General features: G+C 37.5%; 1 protein-coding gene across 1 annotated transcript in view; it reads right to left on the bottom strand.

The window, feature by feature from the left end:
• The window catches only part of Gnf1 (germ line transcription factor 1), a 54,557-nt gene extending 32,664 nt beyond the window's left edge, over window positions 1-21,893 (bottom strand). Inside the window, exons 1-5 of the mRNA XM_067107860.1 lie at window positions 21,791-21,893; window positions 15,023-15,179; window positions 5,970-6,142; window positions 1,895-2,677; window positions 1,364-1,543 (exon numbers count right to left, since the gene is read on the bottom strand). Coding sequence (XP_066963961.1) covers window positions 1,364-1,543; window positions 1,895-2,677; window positions 5,970-6,142; window positions 15,023-15,179; window positions 21,791-21,793 — 1,296 coding nt within the window. The 5' untranslated portion in view covers window positions 21,794-21,893. The remainder of the gene's footprint in view (window positions 1-1,363; window positions 1,544-1,894; window positions 2,678-5,969; window positions 6,143-15,022; window positions 15,180-21,790) is intronic.
• Between the last annotated feature and the right edge of the window lie 343 nt (window positions 21,894-22,236).

Genomic DNA, 22,236 nt, shown 5'->3' with positions numbered 1-22,236 from the left:
CCTTAAAATCCTCACTCTTGCAAAGACTTGCTTCTTGAACCTCTGGACAAAGGAGATAAAGTAGGAAGTCAACTACATCAGGAGTAGTGGTTCTTTAACCACTGCTGAATCAACCACTTAGGAAGTGAAATCAGTGCTATAATGAAAACTGGTGACAACTCAACTAAAAAGACATACCATTTTTAATTTCCCAGAATATTTCTTATAAAGCTTACTGCTATGCAAGTATTCTTAGTAAATAAATATAAGACCAATTTTAATGGATCTCATGTTAACTAACAGAAACCTGACTCAGACTGCGTAAATAATGTGAGTCCCTGTCAAGCCTGACATAAAGCTTCCACAGAGCTTTCCTGGCAAATTAATGAAACTATGTTGGCATAATATGATTACATAAGGCAATAAAATTTAAAAAAATAAATTCAAACCTTAACACATAAAAGTCTTGCTGAAGAAGTATCCTAGCAAAATACAAATCTCAGGAACAAAATACACATGAAACTACCTATGGTAAGCTGAAATGATAGTTGAACAATATACAAAAAAAAATTACAACACTTTGCTATAACATTTCCTAATAAATAGTTAAAAAAAAACCAGGCTGCTCAACACACAACACAGAAATAAAAGCACTTAAACTTGCAAAACAAGGTACAATATACACTTCATACAAGAAAAAAATTTACAACATGAAAAAGATACCACATGAGGGCTGCATGGAGTTACTGAAAGCAGACTCAAAAATCTGCACTACAAATACAAGAATGGTACACAACTTTCTCAAACACTGCAAATAGCACTTAAATTACAACAATACTTATCCTACACCTATAAAAGTTGAAATTATCAGTAAACATACCAAAGCATTAACACGCCTACTACCAGATGCAAAAACTCCAAAAACGTTGATAAAACAAAAAAAAACCTAAAAGCACTAATCCACACAAAATTTAACAAAAGTAAGGGATCTGAAGCAGAACATGGGTACTGTTCTTGCAATGAATTCTCAGGTATGAAAGAGACCTAGGTAGATTTCACTACAATCCTACTTTCTTTTAAATAACCAAACCAACTGCTAAAAAATAAAAACGAATGAATGATTAATGGATAAATAATAAGTAAGAAATAGTATGCTGAAGAGAGGGGGGGAAAAAATGATTGACTTTGAACCAACTGACAGACACAATAAGTGATCCAGTTTGCTACTACATACCTGAGGGAACTATATATGAATGAGCCAACCTGGTGTCTTTGGGACTAGCGCAGATAAACAAAAAGATGACATAAAAGTAACAGGATTAAAGACCACATAAAAGTAACAGGATTATGATGAAACAAATAAATACTATAACATAGAACTTACCTTTTTTAATTTACTTTCCCCAGCTTCATTACCTACAATTACATAGGTTGTATTGCGGCTTAATGATGAGGTGACTTTACCCCCATACTTCTTAATGAGCTCTGTTGCTTCCTCACGATCTAAACTTTCCATAACACCTGTCAACACGAAAACAAGGCCCTGCAAACACTCTGGTTTTCCCTGAAAAATATAAACAATTTCAGCTTTATTTTTTAAATACTTACCCCATTATGTGGCATTTACTAATGCTGGTGGGGAAGTAAAAACTATATAATGGCAAGATAACGTTCATTTAAAAAATAAACGTCTAGTGAGCACATATTACTTAATAAACTATCCAGAAGAGATACTGTCTGAATGATAAATAATCAAAAGGACAAAGTCTATGCTTAAACTATTGAAAAGAAACATTTACAACATAGTTCATCCTAAGCCAGACAAGTTTCTGTTGTATAACAGAGTGCAGCAAAATCAACTTCTATATAAAAAAAATTCATAAACATTAGGCAAAACTGCAGAGAAAATAAATACCTCTGGAATCAGCTTGCTCCCTGGATTACTCGGGCCAGATCTCTGCAAAAATTTGAAATATGCTGCTCTGGCATTTTTCTTCTTCTCATCTGGCTGGGGCGTAGTTTCAATGTCTGAAGCAATTTCTCCCTTTTTAGGAGTCAAACCTTTGGGTTTTTCCTTCATGCTTGAAGATTTTTCTTTATTTTCATTCTTCTGTTTTGAAGGAGTGACATCCTTTTGATCATCACTCTTTTCCTTCTCACCAGATTCATAACGTTCCCTCTTTGGCATTCCTTTCTCTTCCTGTTTCACTAATCCCTCATCTTTTTGAGTCGATAATTTTTGTTTCTTATGAATATTATCATTCTTATCTGGTGTTCTATCCCTTCTATTATTCCTGTCATCTTCACTATGTTTTCTTTTCTTTTTGTGACTGCTGCTTCTTTCTTTTCCGTGATCATGCTTCTTTTCCTTGTGGGGAGTAACTTCTTGGGTTCTCTCTCTCTTCTCTCCTTCCAGCTTGTCTTTCTTTTCAAAGCTGTTTACCTTTGCAGATAGCTTACTAGAAAGACTACTTTTCTTAGCATTTTCACTAGGCGGGCTATTTTCATTTGGTTTAGGTTTCTCCTCATTGTGTGAAACTGATTTGGATTCTTGCACTGTTTTCTTTGGTGTGATGTCCTTGGATTTTTCCTTTTGTTCATGTTGAGATGAATATTTCTCTTTGTTGCTCTTTTCATCTAATTCTTGAAGGGTCTTCTCAAAGTCCTCATCACTATGAACATCAACCACCTCCACTTCCTTGGGGAAAAAATAAATGTCTTTAAAGTCCACTTGATATATAATGTACAGTAAGCAGACTAAAAAAAATTATTAGCTGAAAACATTACTAAGAAAGGATAGTAAATTGCATCTTCCTATAAACTAAAATCTATTTAAAGATTTTCAGGAAGTTAAAACTTAATATATCCTTGGTCATTATTACAATGAGAATCTTTGATACCATAGGCTCACAGGCACTAATACCATTGTTGTATTATTGTTACATTTATTTATTATTCTGTTACTTTTTAAAAATTACATATAAGTAATGAGTGTGCTTGTACAAGGTATGCATTTCAACTAGAGATTTCTTCATCTTAATTATATGAAATGGGAAATATAGTATAATGAGAGAGAGAGAGAGAGAGAGAGAGAGAGAGAGAGAGAGAGAGAGAGAGAGAGAGAGAGAGAGAGAGAGAGAGAGCAGTTTGCACTTGTTTTGACTAATTCAACTTCATTTACAGCAAAAAAGTTGTATCACACTTTTAATGAGCAATATATTATTTTGAGAGGCAATATTAGTAATGTTCTTACGAATGGGTAAAAATATATTCAGTTATTTATTTTAAAAATTTAGTTTTTAAACGACTTTCTCTGAAATATTTTCAAAAGAGCAATACTAGCTTTACTTTTTTATCTGTCATGTATATTACTGAACTCTCAGAGCAATAAACATGCTACGAGGAAACATTCCATGTTACCTCAAATCATGGACACATCTGTAAATGTGCAACATGCATGTAACACAGATTTTGTACAGAGATCTTTTGTGAAAGTTATTTAACTTGTCACTCTTGGAAAAATTATAAGGGTCTCATACAAAACTTTTAAAATTTACTTGGAAATTTCTCCATCAAATTATAATTTCCCTTCTAGTTTGCTAATCAATATTAAAAGACATTAAATGTATCTGACAAAATTTTATAAAGAGGTAAATGTACTGCCATTACTACATGTACTTATTATAAGAAGCGCTCACAGGAAAAGGTGAAAGGAAAGATCATGGATCCTGAGCTTACGACTTTATTTCAAGACCTGATCACGGTAACAGAGAGGAGAAGCAGTACAATACTGTAACATTACATTCATCTGGTAAAAAAAAATTTTCATACATAAACAAGAGTAAAGATTAACTATCCAATTGCTAGTATTTACAAACTACATAATATATCAAACAGCCCACGGTTATGAACCGTAATTACTATGCTGTCTTACGAGGGAAAAGGCTCTTTTAACTGTTGGTTCTTTAAATATCTCATTTTTCATAACATTATCAACTTTATAAAATCCAGGACTGAGGTTCATATTATTAATTTTATCAATAAAACATGATTCTATTATTCTTTCTAAAATATTGCTAGATTTATACAGTGTTGTTGCATCTTTCCAGTTCATTACATGGCCTTAGTCTCTCACCTGAATAAAAATGCAACTAGATTGGTTAACAGTTTGTACATTACTGTATAACGATGCTGGGAAATACTTGTGCAGCAAGACTTCCCAGTCTGTCCCAGGTACACTTTATCACAGCCTGTACGTGGCATACAATGTATACATCCTGTGCCACTTTCTTTAGGTTTGTTCTTTATCAAAAAGGTTCTGATACAATTATTATATTTAAAAACAACGTTAAGTTAAATTCTCTCAGTAATTTAGGGAGATGACAAAGTCCACTGTAATATGGTAAACATAAAATATTCTCAGTTTCAAACTCCTTCCTAAATGCTGAACCATAAAAACACTTCTTTACCTTCCTTAATGCATTGCCAAAAAGATAAACTGGGTAACATAACATTTAACCAATAGCAATATACTGTAGTTAAGAATTTTTTTGTCAAAATATTCTGGGTCACATATTTTCAGGGGTCTAAGGAACATACTACATGTATTGGTAAAAAGAGACAAAGACCTTGTAATAAACTGGAAAGATACAACAACACTGTATAAATCTAGTGATATTTTAGAAATACTAATAACAGAATCATGTTTTATTAGCAAAATTAATATGAACCTCAATCCTGGATTTTATAGTTAACAGTTATGAAAAATGAGATATTTAAAGAACCAACAGTTAAACGAGCCTTTTCCCTCATAAGACAACAAGGTAATTACTCTTCATAACAATGGGCTGTTTGATGTATTACATAATTTGTAAATACTAGCAACTGGACAGTTGATCTTTACTCTTGTTTATGTACGTAATTTTTTTTTTTACCAGATGAATGTAATATTACAGTATTGTACTTTTTTTCCCTCTCTGTTACTATGATCAGGTCTTGAAATAAAGACGAAAGCTCAGGATCCATGACCTTTCCTTTCACCTTTTCCTGCAAGTGCTTCTTATATTTATATGCCACGGGACCATTGTGGTATTGGATGTATATGCACTTATTAGTATGATGAATTTTGTCACTTACAAATAGGTGACTTTTTCATTCATAATATTGTAAAAAAAAAAAACTGTTAAATATAAAATTTGCCATAACTTGGGAAAAGCTTACACTAAATGAATTATAAATGATAAGTGCTCCTGTACTGGCCAGGATTCAAGCCATGGCCTAGTACGGAAACAACAACAGACAAGCAACGTTGACCACCTGGCTATCAAGATAGCCAAGCAGTCAGTCACCATCCATCATTTCTAAACCAGGCCAAGGTTTGTGATGGCCAAGTGGTCAAGTTACTGTCTATTGGTGTTTTTAAACTAATAACACAGCTTGCTGCTCTAAGGAGTTAGTGTACATGTGTGTCTCCTCCCTGGATCAAACACCTTGAACCCAAATTTCTTGATAGATACACCTGAAAAGATGTACTAAAGAAATTCCCTTCAGCAGATTCTGATAATCCCTCTACCAATGAAGGTGCAAAGAACGCGCATCCTTGCCAGGATTCTGATGGCTCAAGGCATTGAGGTTATCTTCCAAAACAAAGCTAACTGGAGCTACAGGGACCAAATACAAAAGCTGATCAACATTAGTCAAGGCTAGGCTCCCCCTCCAAAGGAGATGGAACCAACCAGTTATCTAGGTAGTGATGAAGACACAGGCCCAGTTGATGCAGCCAGGAGGCTGCCAGGGCAAGAATCCTGGTGAGGACCTGAGGAGCCATACAGAGACCACAACAAAGGGCTAACAACAAGGAGATGCAGCCCAGCCAAACAAATCAAAGGTTTTTCCCAGAAAACAGGTGAATGGGGATATGAAAGTACACATCACTCAAGTCTATAGCTGTAAGGAAATTTCCTCTGTGAACAGATGTCAGTTATTCATACCTTCTTCTTTGCAGCAACAACAGGAGCTTCTTTTCGTACAACTGGGTTACTACCAAAAAATTCTGAAACAGCTGCTGGCTTCAGTTTAGGGGGTTCTGGTTTGGGAAGAGACTTTTTCTTTGGTTTCTCTCCTTTATTTTTCTTGGTCTTTGAGTAACTGAAAATCTCATCATCTGAAAAAAAGGAAGAACTTAGAAGTTGCCAGCATCACAAATTCTACATGCATCAATTAGTCACTATTCTCTACTTACAGAAACTAGTTAAAAAAAATAGTATACTCATCCAAGAAAGCTAAAACTTTAAAAGGGAAAGATACCAGTTTATGCTTGAAAATCTTTATTTATTGGGATATGGCTATGGACTTTCAAATGAGAATTAAAACACCATCTACGTCAATTCATCAAAAGACATACACTTCATTTTTCACTTTCAATTTTTTTAAAAACTGTACAGATGGCAATCCTTTTCAGGCCAAAGTGACTAAATTTTAATTTTTTTCAATATTCCAGTTATTCTAGTTTTGGTTAAATGCTTATAGTTAACAGGCCTATTTTTAAAAATATGCACTTTAATAAAATGTAACTGGAAATTTCAAAATCTCATAAAACTTGAATACTGAAATGAAACCGAGAGTTACCTTAACTATAATCACTTTTTGTTGCTTTATTAAAGGGTAGCATATACATGTCAAAGCTATGCATGAATCACTCATCATGAATATGTTGACAAGAAAATAGTTAGAAGTGCATTTGTAATATATTTCAAAAGAACACCATTTTATTTTCCTACTACCCCTTTAAGAGGATAAATATGAGAATATTACTATTATTATTATTCATAAGAGGTTCATATGGGACAAGCCCACAGGGGCCATTGACTTGAAATTCAAGCTCCCAAAGAATAGGGCGTTCACTTGACAGAAGTAACAAGTCATGGGAAATACAGACAATTGAATCACTTACTGGATAAAGTATATTAAAAAAATGCAATTCCATACTCTTAGCTATTAACAGTCTGACTGCTTATTTATATTTCCTTGTGAGCATTCACCTTAAATCCCTACAAAATAAAATTTTTCTCTGAAACACGATTGGACTGGAAGTCAACTAACTGAAATTGTAATCTGTAAAATCTCAATGAACTTGATTTCAGATATGTAAAATCTGCTTCATCTGGATATTTCTTCCAATTGCACAAACCTCAGAAAATTGGGTCTTGGAGCCTCTGTAACCTGTTTTGCATATTGTTCACAGTTCTTACATTCAGTCTTTGTTTTGCATACTGTTCACAGTTCTTACAGTCAGTCTTAAAAAATTTCCTTGAATCTGGGAAGATATTGTAACTTTCACTTTTTATGTTATGTTCATGAGTTTGTTCTCAAAGCTCTTGATCAAGCCAAAAATAATCTCAACAGCAAAGAATATGGTCATATAACTATTTACTAAGATAAATTTATAAGATCACATCCACGATGGTTGAGTTGCTACTTATATTTCTGTTTATGCCACATATGCAGCAGTGGTCAACTGTTTTGTATATGCTGTTAGTGCCTTCATTTGCATATATAAACATAAATAAAAAGATGTACATATTTCTGGAAAGATTTAACGACTTCTAGTTTTCTTATCTCAACAATTCCATATTCAGCCCATTAGTTGTGAAATCTGATTGAAAAAATATTTTATTTTCATATTTCCTATTTTTAACACAATAAAACTTTTTCTAGTTGCTAAATTAGTAGTATACCTGTATACTAAAAACAACTGTGAAAAACTGAGTTAGTTTTCAAAAACAATTTTCTTGTGTATTCAACTATGAAACAAATATCAATAGTATGGTAAAGTGAGGATATCGTGGAACTTTTACTATATTGTCCAAGATATACAAGATATCTGTAAATACCAAATTTCAGCTTTTACTGAATTATTTCCCTTCAACACAATTCTTTTCTTCAAAAGTTCCTGGGCTACAATATTTGTTGGCCATATGAATTTGTCGATAAAATTGAGGAAACTGATCAGCAGGACTTTATATCAGAGCCCTTCACCATACCAACCCTGTCACTGACTACAGGCAACAAAGACCTCTTTCCTTGTCTGGTTTATGCCATTAGCACTTACCCAAAACAACTAAATACTACAGGATAGGACAAAATTTCCAGGTGGTACATATAAAGAGCAAATTGTGTAATTCCTTTCAGATTTGTATTGCTACTGCCTTTAAGTTAAACATGATATTTTATGATAAAATAAGGTTTTACTTATACTTACCTGGTAGTTACATATAGCTGTCGTCTCTGGCTCTAGCAGAATTTTAAATTTCGCCGCTAGCGCTAAAAACACCTAGGTGATCCCTCTGAGTAGCGCCCTCTATAGGTAACAAGGAACTATCCCAACAATGTTCTAGAACCCATTAAGTTTTAAGCCCACTTGACATGAGAGGGGAGGTGGGCGGGTTTACTCATGTAACTACCAGGTAAGTATAAGTAAAACCTTATTTTATCATAAAAATATCATTTTTACTTATAGGACTTACCTGGTAGTTACAGAAGGGGGCTGATTGGCACCTTTAGAGGTGTGGGATCATGTCAGCCACATATATTGTTAGAAATCAAAAACATGAATTTTAGTTCCTTACCTTGAAGGATTGCTGACTCAGCGGTTACTGCCTCTGTAGTCTGCTTATCCCTCGATTGTATAGACAGGATATAAAGGATCCGGGTGTCAGATACAATCTGTTAGTACTTGCCGTGAGGACAAAGATTGGACGGACAAGACTTAGTATGCCCTTGCTCTGGGCGCAGAACCAAATTAACAATAAGGGATCACCTCTATCACCAAAATATAAAATTAAAAACTTTCAACCATAAAATTAAAAGATTGTAGGTACTCTAAACCAACAACATAGTACCTACAAACGAGTCCAAACTCAATTTCCAACTTCAAGGAGAAAATGTTAGTCGGATAGGGTTGCCCCTCTTCTCCCTCACCCACCACCGTGTCAGTAACTACTAAAGGCCCTAAGGTACTGCCATTGTCAAAATCAGTCTTCAATTCTGACAAGTAATGCGATGCGAATATCGACTTACATCGCCAAAATGTAGAATTCACAATCTTTTGCACTGAGAGGTTGTGCCTGAAAGCCAAAGAAGTAGCTACAGCTCTTATCTCATGTGCTCTCACTTTTTCAGAGTTCCCGTGTCTGAGTCCTGACAATTCACATGGGCTTCTGAAATAACTTCTCTTAAGAAGAAAGCAAGAGCATTCTTAGAAAGTGGTCTTGACGGGTTTCTCACAGAACACCACAAGTTCTCCAAGAGCCCTGATACCTTTTGTTCGGTGAATATAGAACTTTAAGGCTCTCACCTTGGCACAACAATCTCTCTTGTTCTCCTTCTCCCACAAGATCTGAAAGGCTCTTAATGCTGAAAGACCTCGGCCATGGTCTGGAAGCATCTTCGTTCTTAAGCTAAGAACCTAAGAGAGGAAGAACAAACAGCTTTTCCTTGAGAGAAACCAATAGTTTTGTCCAAGGCATGAACCTCACTCACCCTCCTGGCTGTTGGACAGTGTTACTAGAAAAATAGTTTTCTTAGTCAAGTTTCTCAGCGACATTTGCCAAAGGCTCGAATTGATCTGAACAAATCCATTTAAGAACGATGTCCAAATTCCATGCTATTTGTTTAGAACTTTCGTCTTGAGGTATTAAAAGACTTAAGTAAATCTGTTAGATCCTGATTGTTGAGATGTCTAGACCTCTGTGCTTAAATACTCCAAGCAAGCATTGATCGATACCCCTTAATCGTGCTCAAAGACAATCCTTTTCTCCTTAAAAAGGGATAGCAAGAACTTGGCTATTTGATTTAGAGAGGTTTTAGAAGCTGTGGACTCCATGTCTATTGCACCAGGCTCTAAACTGATTCCATCTAGCCTGGTATACTGCGTCCGAAGACTTTCTTCTGGGTCGCGCAATGGCTTTTGCAACCTCCTTTGAAAAACCTCTCTTCCTGAGGAGTCGCTAGTCTGCAGGCGACAAGCCGTGAGCGGACAAGTTCTGATGGAACCTCAGGAAGTGGGGTTGTCTGAGTAGATCTTTCCATCGACGGGAGGATCCTCGAAAATCTGAGAGGAGGAGGAGAAGATCTGGGAACCATTCCTGATGGCCAGAAAGGAACGATTAGAGTCATCTTGGTGTTCTTGTGGTTCCTGAACTTTTCCAAGACCTTCCTGATAATTTTGAACGGTGGAAAAGCGTAAAGATCTAGGCAATCCCAACTCATTGTCATTGCATCCACCCAAAGTGCCTTGTCGTCCGGATCTGAGGGCAATATACTGGGAGGCGATTTTGTTCTGTCTGTTGCAAACAGGTCTACTAGCGGACAACCCCACAGATTCCACAATCGTTTGCAAACCTGCGGATGTAAGGTCCATTCCGTGCAAGACTTGATTCTTCCTGCTTAAAAGATCACTGTTACATTCCTCTCGCCTTTTATGAACCTGGTCAATATCCTGCGTTCTCTTCCGACCATTCTAAAAGTTCCATGGTCGTCTGATACAGGAGAAGGAATGAGTGCCCCTTGCCTCTTGATATAAGCAAGAGCTGTCGTGTTGTCCGACTGAACTAGAATAACCTTGCCTTTTACTTCTTGTTGAAATTGCATCAGGGCTAGATGTACCGCTTTCAGTTCTTTCACATTTATGTGCAGTTCTTTCTGCTCTTCCTGTCACAGGCCCTTGAACATTCCTTGTTGTCTAAAGTCGCTCCCACCCTGATCCGGCGTCTGACAAGAGTGTGAGGTCTGGGTTCTGATAAAAGAGAAATTCCCTCCTGTAGCCTTTCCCTTGAATTCCACCAGAACAGCTCCTTCTGGATCTGATCTGAGATCTTGAAAAAGAAAGGAATCCGGATGGGTTTTAAGCAGGCCATTGGCTTTGTAGATAAAACTGCAGAGGCCTCATCTTGAGTCTCCCCAGTTTCTTACCTTCTCCATCGAGGCTAAGGTCCCCAGTAAAACTCATCCACTGGTTGGCTGAGCAAACCTCGCGATGTAGAAAGTCGTCTATCATGCTTAGACAAGACTCTACTCTCCGTGATTGATGGAGAAGCCCGAAAAGTCAGAGAGTCCATTCTCACTCCCAAATAAACTATCTGCTGTGATGGTGACAGGGACGATTGAACATTGACTAGTAGGCCTAGTTCCTTTACCAGAGATAATGTCTTCATTAGGTCCTCCACACATTTGGCTTTGGAGTGTGCTTCCAAAGCCAGTCGTCCAGATACATTGACATCCTTATTCCTTGTAAGTGAAGATTCTTCATAACCGTTGACAGAACTCTTGTAAACACTTGAGGTGCAGTTGACAGTCCTGAAACAAAGAGCTCTGAACTGAAAACTTTGCTGGAAAAAAACCTCAGGAACTTCCTTGATTCAATGATGGATAGAACGTGGAAATAATCCTGGAGGTCTATCGAGACCATCCAGTTAGTTGAAGAGATGCTAACACCGACTCTTCGTTTCCATCGAAAAACCTTCTTTTACGAAAACGCGTTCAATGCGCTCACGTGAAGAACCGGCCTCCAACCTCCCGGACGCCTTTGAAACTAAAAAGGCGGTTGTAAAACCCCGGAGAGCATGGGGTGGCACTAACTCGATGGCTTGTTTCAAGTAGTGCTTCTACTTCTTTCTCGAGGGCGCTGAAACTTCTGAGAGTCGCCACAGTATGTTGGAAAAACGACTGGGCGTCCGATAGGGGCTTTTGTTGGAATGGGATGGAGTACCCCTCTCCGGATCACCTGTAAAGGTCAAGGATCTTGAGTGACCTTTGCCAGGCTTCCGAGAACGACTGAGTCTGGCACCTACTGCTATGTGGAGGACAGCACACTCATTTCTTTTGTTGAAAATTGGAAGGTCGAGTAGAAGATTTTCCTTTCCCACCGAAACTTGGAAAGGAGGGGCATCAGAAGCAGACTTGCCCCTGAACGTCTTGGAAGTGTCCGAAAAACACAGGTTTTGGTGGAAGTAGCTACCGGAGTAGTCTTCTTTGGCTTCTTTGCTGACTGAGCCAACAGGTCCTGTGTTGCTTTTGTGTGAGAGCTTCAGGATCTCTCGATGACTAATTCCTTGGGAACAAGTGGTCCTTCGACAAAGGAGCAAAGAGAGAAAGACCTCTGGCTGCGGCAAACACCCTTCGTCTTAAAAAGAGCACCAGAGTTGTCGTTTTTTTCAGAACTCCGTTGCAAACTCGGTTAGCTCAAGGCACAATCGCATACCCCTTGTCTCCAAAAACTACAGGAAATCTGTGATGCGCATCCGAAATGGCGAATTCTTTGACTTTCCTAGCCAGAGCCGCTACTGACCAATCTAGAAACTGATGACCTCCACAACAGCGAAAATACTCTTGAGAAGATGATCCAACTCTGACTGCGTTCTTCGCTGATTGAAGAGCTGTGTGACGACTTGAATCCACTAGACTGGAAGTCCTTTTGAGCGGAGGCAGACAAAAAGAAAAAACGCGTTCTCCAGTCTCGCTAAATTTTAATTTTTTTCAATATTCCAGATGAGCCAATCTGGAGGGTGGAAGACAAAACATACTTTGCCTTGCTCTCTCTTGTCTGAGAGCCAGGAATTAATTTTCTGATAGCCTTCTTGGAAATTTCAAAACTAGGCGTGTAAAACTTGAGCTGGATCCGAAACGTTATCCCTCTTAAACTGCGATCTGGGAGAAGCTTTAGTCGAAGGCAAAAAGAGTCCCCAAAGTTTTCCACGAAAAACTTGATAACTCCTATAACAAGAAAATATTTCTCCTTGATTCCTGGAAAGTCCTCTTCTATTTCTACATCTTCTTGATTTCTTCGTCTACAGAAGACACAGGAGACAATTGGTGCACAGGAACAGTTTCTGAAAAAAAGTAGGTCGTATTCTAAAGTCTTACGACCATGCCGAAGCGCCGAATCCGTCAAGTGTGGCGCTTGAAATTCAAGCGCCCAAAGCTGAAGTGGCGCTGCGCCAAGCTGAAGTGGCGCCAGCCATGCTGAAGTGGCGTTTCGTCAACCGAACGTGGCGAATCCGGAGCCAGAGAAGAATGCTGAAGCGTCTGGTTGAGCCTCTTCATTGGTGCATGACTGCTTAGGCTCTTGAGTCAAGACTTGTGGCGCATTCACCTAAGTGTCCCTCGCAACAGGTGCTCCTGAAACACGATTGCCACAAAAAGAACTGAATAAGATCCGTCAATTTGTCCGTGACTTGAGCGACAAATGGGGATCTTGTTGACCGACATTTCTTGGAGGCACTATCTCTCGATGAGGCTGGACGAGATGTAGATGCTCCTGGAACGGAAACACGCTTTGCATGCAATAGTACACAGGTTCCTTCCGACAGGGGGCTGATCTACTGAAGAGGAGGAGGAAAAAGGTTTAAAATCCTCCCAGAAGCTACAGCCCGAAGATATCCGTAACGATCTTTTTCTTTATCGCTGCAGGAGAGACGGTTCTCAGACCTCTTGAGAGGGCAAGAAGAATCTCAACGCCCAGAATAAGAGTCATATAATCATCACCACTAGAAGACACATCCCCAGCAGCGCCTTTTCTATGGCGTGAGGAAGCATCCTGGGAATGCACAACAGGAATACTTGAGGGGTGACTGCGTTTTGTATAAGCCCCACTTAGTCCTTTCGGTTTTCGATATGCCCTCATAAATGAACCAGGGGAGTCCGACAGAGGTTCTGGGAGAACGATTGGGCCGAACAGACACCTCCTCCACTAACACTTCATCTCAGGAGCCAATTTTTCAATGGCTTGGCCCATCGTCTGGATGGCTGAAAGCACAGCTGAAAATTTAGTGTCCATTTGGACTTTTAACTCTGACATGGTGATAGGATTGGGATCAAAACTTTTTTTCAAAGGAGAGTTAATAGGAGAGGGGTTAACATTGAATTACCTGCCCTACAGACTTAGCAGATGATGACCTCTGAAAAACTCTGTCCTTTTCTAACTTCAATATTTCTCTAAGGCTGACCATTCATCCGTTGTTAGATGCATACATTCAACATGTATTCTCTGAATTACAAAATTTACCCCTACATGAAGAGCAAACTGAATGGGGGTCGATGGAACTTTAGGCAAATTGTCCTACAGCCTAAAAGCACAATATCTATACTGGGAACCAGAATCAGACATATTGTACAAAGAATTAATTCCAAACACAAAAGCAAAAGCTTTTCTTCAAAAAACCACAAAGAAATACTTGTTGGTATAAATTGCAGACAAAAAATTCAACCACAAAACGGACCGTGTTACCGGTCTCTCGGCAGAAAACTTAATGGGTTCTAGAACATTGTTGGGATAGTTCCTTGTTACCTATAGAGGGCGCTGGTAGAGGGATCACCTAAAACAACTTATACTACAGCGCCAAAATTTCCAAAATTCTGCCATATAAAGAGACAACAGCTTATGTAACTACCAGGTAAGTCCTATAAGTAAAATGTAAAAGCAACGGAGTGTAGGATAACATAGCTTACAACAAGTAATACACAAACCTTAATGTTAATATCTTAATGTCAACATTCCTTTCACAGTAAAGTAGTGGTTGTATAGGTAACTGGCTTGGCAATAAAAAAAAATAAAAAAAAAAATCTGACAGGTATGATGAGCAAAAGCAACAATTAAGCAATTTTACAATTATGTCGTGTTTCTTGTTCGGTTTAAAACTATTGTATATCTGAAAGTCATCTACAAAGGTACTTGACAATTACCTACTCTCATATACAAGGATAACTATGTATACAGCAAGGTGAATTGTCAGTTAATATAAATTTTTTATTATTCCAGAACAAAACACTGCAATATATCTAAGTGGAAGGCTTAAAAGAAAGTTTGAAATATTGTACTGTACATTATACTGTAATCTAATAATTTAAAAAAGTTTATGCAAGGACAGGAACTTTAATACAGTACTTCATGTGATTTACAAACATCTAAACATTAACCAGTTAATCAATTCAGCCACACTAACTTGACTCAGCAAGCAATAATATGACGAAGCTAGGGTTACATTACCCGAGTCTGAGGCCAAAATTTTCTGTTTTTTGCTTGATGAAGGAAGAGGTTCTTCATCATCTGAATCTATAATACGATTCTTTTTCTTTGATTCTTTTGAAGATGCAGTTGTACTTGGTTTACTTCCCCCAACGGGAAAAAAATATTTTCTTATATCCTGAAAATATACAGAATGATGTGAACCAATGAAACTCCGGTTACATTATGAATACCTACAAACTACCATATACCTTACCTGGTAACATTTAATTACATACATGATTTTTTTCATTATTTCTGGCTAAAAACCGTTCCACATACTTTCTTCCTGTTTTTCAATTACCTAACTTAGAACAAAGCCTCTTGGGCTGTAATACATATTCAAAAGTTGATGAACTCCTCCAGCCATGAAAAAAAGGCACACACAATATGATGTCCAAACTGTCAAGCAAACAATTCTGGAAGGAAATGAAAACTACAATGATGGAAACTCAATGAAAATAAGCAATGAATTTTAAAAATCGTTTAACCAGACCACTGAGCTATCATAACTCTCATGTGCTAGCAAATGTCCACCTTAATCTAAATCATCATAAGGCTGGCAGAAAGGGTTTGCTCTTAATGAATATATTACTTTATTTAATAAATTACAACTGTAAAAATGTCACACCTGGATTAACTAAAATGCTGAAGATCCTGACAAAACTTATTAGAATTTGCTTCCAAAACTTTACTTCCACTGTTGGTCAAAAACTGTACAATTACATGGGATATGTTAACTGCAGGTTTTGTTCTACATTCTGGGATTGGATCATATACTCAGGGGCCAAATGCATGACCAATCTGAAGGATAAAATTACTTCCAGGGATATTCATTTTGGAATGAAAAACATCAGCCCAACTGTGGGTTTAATCCATTTTAATTTGTTATCAGATTCATATATCAACAAAACCATTCATTGCAGATGATGGGTTTCAGATATGTAAAAGCAGTGAATCTCAGAAAGGAATCTGGCCTATTCACTTTTCACTACATAAGCAGGGATAATCACATTTTAACATCTGCAACAGCTTCAAAATGGAAACTTAATCTGTTGGATGAAAGATTTTCAAAAGTATCACTTTAAAGGACTCACTAAGCACTGTTAGTAGCGAAAAATCTAATTTTCTAAATCAATTAATTTTTTCACATACAAACCTTTATGCATGCCTTTTTCAAACATGCCCAAAAGAAAATGTTCCCCTTTCCAACTGTACTAGTCTGTATCCAGCTCCAAAGCACATCAAACGACGAAAACTGGACATCAGATTTGAGTAAAAAAAAAAGTAATCTTATGACAGTCTGAGGAGATACTTGTCTTAGGTGGGAGCATTTATAACCGGAAGAGCTAAAGTATCATTGGAACCTAGAAAAGTACTGAATCAGTGGACACGGGATAACATGGATACCAGCAAAAGAGAAGCTTGAGGCTAACAAAGAATCATAAAATAGAATAGGTCATGTTAGTAAAACTGGGTTGCACTCCAACTAGTGTATAAATTACAACAGTGGAAAACCATGCTTACTGATATTTAGTTGCAACTGCCCCAGATATTTACACCTGTGAGGGGAACATAACATACACCTCCCCTAGTTCTTCAGGTCATGATAACTTGATCTGCTGCCACCAAAGGGTCATTCGTATTGGTGTCCCAAAAGTTAAGAGCTGTCTTAACCCTTAAGGGACAGGTTAAATATGTATCAAGCACACCCCCAGACTGGGCAAACTTTAAGGTTGGCTAATTTAAGAAAAAAAAACACATCAATGGAAAGAGGAAGATATGGAAATGCATATGGTGTAAGAAGAAAAATTCAAAAAATTTTTCCCTACCTTCCACAGGAAGTTGAAAGTGACTATTTACAACCCTGTGTGGGGCACAGAACACACGTAAAAATATGTTAATTTTACAAAGTTATGCATGTTTTTTCTAATAATTTATTTCATTTTGTAAAATTACAATTACAGCTCACAAAATATCATAATAGATAAGAACTAAAGATGCTCAAGGAGCGTATTGCAATACCTCTATTACTGTGATGCAATGGTTGGTCCGTACTAAAGGAAGTTCTGCACAGGAGATATGACTGTCTAAAAGTGAGTGCTCCTCTGCTTCTTGGCAGCCTAACTGATACAGAATAGAATCAGTGTTTAATCCTACCCCTTATATCTACCAACTTAGGAAGGACCCCAGAGAGAAACATGGCTTATGAGTGCCTCTCACAGAAGAATAATGTCCAAAATTTTCTGGTAATTTTTCCAGTCAGTCAGGTTGGTTGGCTGAATTTGATGTTGGAATTATTCCTATGTTAAGGACCACCCAATACACAGAGCCATGCAGAATACATGCTATTTTACTAATTTTCCCCCTCCCCCCAAAAAAAAAGTCTCCACCCAATGCTCATATACCACTAACAACAATAACCATACACATGCCATATGCATATCCTAGGCCAGACTGAATTTTTGTTTTACTGGCTAAAACTTTAAAGGGAACCAAGGTAAAAGTGCAGAAGAGCTGCATACATTTGCCTAATATTACAATTCCAGGCCAGCTTAAAAGCAGATCAGGGTAGAATGCTGAGTAAGGGGTCACAACTTACTTGGAAGTTAACCACCCTGGCCAAGTTAGGGAACAGCAGATCAGGGTAGAATGCTGAGTAAGGGGTCACAACTTACTTGGGGGTTAACCACCCTGGCCAAGTTAGGGAACAGTGTCCAAGGTTATGTTAGGTGAACGTAAATCTGGTTACTAAGGGATTCAGAGCCAATGAAACACGGTTTTTCGACAACAACTTTTAATCAAAGTACCAGATAAAGGTGAAAGTTGGCAGGTGTATATTTTATAACCCTACCTAATTTTTGCAAGTATTATTTAGTAACTAAGTTCAATATTTTGATATTATAAAGTAAAAATGAACTAAGTTCAATAGTTTTGATATTTATAAATATAAAATGAAGTCACTGATGCTGGAACCGGTAAATCATAGACAAGGATCTAAAAACGATTCCTAACGTAAATGTATTTGATGACGCCTTATAGCACTGTTTCAGCCCATCCACCAAAAAGGCGGTGAATGGATATGCTTAAACAGTCAATGGCATTTAACAAAATTGAACAATGGTCAGCTGGACATGGAATTGTCCCCGCTGGTTGCAAGACTGCATTTGTCTAAAGCTTGCCACTTTGTATACAGATGGTCTTTTTGACCCGTGAATGGAAGATTTACTATAGCTGTGAATAGGTAAATATTTCTATAGTGAGTAATAGTTACTTAGAAACAATGGAAGTGTGGGCAGGAGCTGTTGTTAGACAATTCCAACCTCTTCCTCAAGAGTGACACTGAAAACATTTTGTAAATATATTATGCATATATAGTGTTAGACATTTTATTTGTTTCTCTAAAACATATTTATTAAAACACAATGATTATAACAATATGCTCCTCATTCAAACTTATTCCAATATATTTTCCTTTCCATGCATATCAATATAAATCAAAACCCTACATTTGACTGATATTAGGCTAGGAAACGCACTTAGGTAAATACCAGAACTATTGATGGGTCAAAATCTTGACTCCTACCATTACCTTTTATTTGATGCTTTGATAAAAAGGCTATATTGGCGAAAACTGTTTAGGCTGCTGTATGGTATAAATAAAAAAGCAGAAAATAGCAATTGGCTTCCCTTAACTGAAACAAAACAATGGATATTTACACCATCCTAACAATTGATAGAAAAAGGTATCACTGCTTTTCATTTGAATTCTACTTAGTGACCGCTCCTGGCTTGCTGCAAATGGAAGGCTATGGTGTCAAAACCCGAGTAAAACAAAACAGATGGTCTTTTGTATTCCTAAGTAGGAATGGATGTAGATTCAACAAATGAACTATAGACTGGTTCATTATGTAATGAATTACATGTCTGAATTATTTGTAAAGTTAGAAACAATACAAATATCAAGAAAATGGAAGAATTCAGAAGCTCATTCAACTTAGTCCAAACAACTGCTGTGGAAGTTGCAATGAAACAAATTCCACAAAATATTATTAATATTAATTATTATTATTATTACATTATTAATAATAATATTAATATTATTATTATTATTATGGAGAACGCCACCATCATTGATAATGCGCTTAGAAACCTAGGATGGGTACTAATATTAATTAGTGAATATGTCATCAGCAAGTGGGCTGAGCCACAGTGAAGAGATACTTTCTTGTACAGATATCCTATACTGGTTAACGCCACTATTGTGTTCAAAACCCTTACCTGCGATTTTGATGGCTTCTGGCATAGCCATTTTGTGTCAAACGCACTTTTACCCTGATAAGTACCTGAACTATTGAACTTAACTGGTACTAAATAATACTTTTCATGCAAAAAATTAGGTAGGGTTATAAAATATTCATTGCCAAATATCACTTTTATCTGATGCTTGGATAAAAGGCACTGCAACCGAAAAAGTTCATCATGTTGAAACCCTTTAGTTAGGTCATAACAACTTCTGGTAATTGCCTACATTACAAAAATACCTACACTATTAAGCTACTACAGCAACATGCCCAACATAACTAAGATATTCACTCCACAGATCATAGATATTTCATCAGGGACACATCCGAACCAAACTTATCCTAGAGTGCCATACCCTGGCTTAGCAGGGGGGAGGGGGTGGACTCCCCCAAAAGTGACATCGTGCTGAGGCTAGCACAGTATTAAAATGTGTGCAAAACTATTCTGCAGTATTATTGCAGCCAGTTTGTTTACATGGTATAACCTAAGTAGGACAGGCCTAGATTCAATATTTCTATCATAAACTTATAATCTAGGCCTATGCCTAGGCTTAGTAATAAATAAGAATAGGGAGATGGGTAGATGTTGGTAATTTTGCCTACTAGCAAAAACTTCCATAGAATAAACGTTACACTAAGTGCTCTAAACCAACCAAAATGTAACTTATCTGATTAATTTCTGTCAACTGGTTGAGACAATTTTTTCCATAAAATGTAACTTTTCATAAGCACCCAATTGACCTGAACAGTTTCACACAGCACTGCCCTCTGTAGTTCTTAAGGCGACTATTGTGTGTTGCCCCAGCCGCCCTGAATTCAAGTCATGAGTAACTTAAACCCAGCCAATCATGTGGCCCAGATGACCTAGGTGATGCCCTATGCTTACTGATTTTTCAGAAGCCAACCAATCAGAATAAATCAAAAAGGTATGATTCATGTAACGTGAATGTTTACTGTTACTGCAAGAGTCGAATTTGACGTCGTACAGACTGTTGTTCAGAAACAGTATATGAGAGGTGTTTTGTGTAAAATTCTCTAGTTTCTTGAAATAATTAGGTATTATTGCAGTATGAGGCAACATGCCATAATGACAAAGAAATATGTTTTTCTGACTGATTTTGATGTGTTTAGTACGAATTTCACCTTCAATTTCATCGGAAATTAACGGTTTTGGAAATAACTCTGTGTACTTAAGTGGACCAAAAACCATCAATTTACAACGAAATTCAAGGTGAAATTCATGCTTAACACATCAAAATCAATCAGAATAACATATTTCCTTATCAGTGAAACCCACACAACCTAACCTACCCTCTCACAGAAGTACCCAGGTCACAGCCCCTAACACTAACTTGTCACTCGACTACCCAGGTCACAGCCCCTAACTTATGCATGACCAAAGGACGAAAAAAAAAGGTTCATATCCCGTTCAGCAAGTGCAATACCTTGTTAATATATGGGTAACCCCGCCCCCCGCTGCCAGTACTAAACACGGCGAAGGGACATTCCATTTGGCCGACAACAAACACATGCACCGCCAGTATCAGAACCCCAAATGGTGTTAAATGGGAGGAAATAATCCAGGTATTTCTAAGAAACTATCAATTTCCGATGAATTTTAATGTGAAATTTGTGCGAAACACATCAAAATGACCTAGAAAAGTGTATTTCCTTGCCATTTGGCCGTGTTGCCTTTTACTGCAATTTTGCCGATAATTACACCTTTGATGTAAAATTCTGCAGTTTCTTGAAATAATTGCACATGTTCTGATAAAGTAGCACAACAAAAATCATGAATTTAAACCTACTACCACAATGGGGTAATCTAGGTCAATCCATGTGCATGAAATAGTGTTGCCTGGTGGGAGGTCCAGAAGGGGCAAAGTCTGATCCAGCCAGGTCAAGGCACAGTGCCCTTAATCAGGTTACAAAGGTTAGTACTGCCAGGGCACGATGCTATAAGAATGGTTAGGTTAAGGCTGATATGGACAGGTCATAGCCAGGGCCATACCATGTGTCCTAATGTAAATTTAGACCCCGCCGACCAGATTCTGATATCCAGTGTGACTTGGGGGTAAGTCCATGGAGGGGCAAAGCCCACCGGCCAGGTCAGGGCACGTCGCCTGCGTCAAGTAAGGATGGTAAGGTCTAGCCAGGTCAGGACAAGACATTCTAGTCAAGGTTATCTTTGGCCCATTTCCACTGTCGAATTTCAGAGGCCTACCCCTTAGAGTCAGACATCAAAATATACGACTGGCCCTGGCACTGCCTACTGACTAGATTCAGCCAACATCGCCCAGTCTACGCTCCAGTTACTTAAGCTATCTGTTGACCTCAAACCAGACATTACCAGTTCAATTTGCTTTCACGATTTACTTACACAACCAAATGTCTTACACTATATCTTATTTTCGTAACATACAACCTACGAAAAATTCCACCTCACCATTACAAATATTTATACGTCGTGCCGCCTCTACTGAGCAGTTTCCCGCGACTCTTCGTTTGTCAACAAACCAAAAACAAGTGACTAACTATTACGGTTTTCTTCGTACAATTTATTCATGAAATTGATAAAAGAAGAAACAGAACGTCACATGAAAATAAAGGACAAAGCTATAGAATATTACGCAGTATTTCCAAAATAGGAGTTGAGGACATTATTTGTATAATACAAGACTGTGAATAAAAAAAGTATTAGATAGATTTCAGCGAGGTATAGACCTTGGGTTTCAGGAAAGGCATACGACTGTGAAAAAGATATTAAAGAACACCTATTTAACAGTATGGTAAATTATATCCACCTGTGATAGAGACAATATTTGAAATGTAAGAAGGAGAATGACAGAGTTAGACAAGGAGGTAGAAGTACAGATAACATCTGAAATTATA

The sequence above is a fragment of the Macrobrachium rosenbergii genome, chromosome 8 (genome assembly GCF_040412425.1).
Source record: "Macrobrachium rosenbergii isolate ZJJX-2024 chromosome 8, ASM4041242v1, whole genome shotgun sequence".
Lineage (NCBI taxonomy): Eukaryota > Metazoa > Arthropoda > Malacostraca > Decapoda > Palaemonidae > Macrobrachium > Macrobrachium rosenbergii.
The sequence above is the reverse complement of the archived record's forward strand: the minus strand, read 5'-3'. Positions and strand labels throughout refer to the sequence as shown.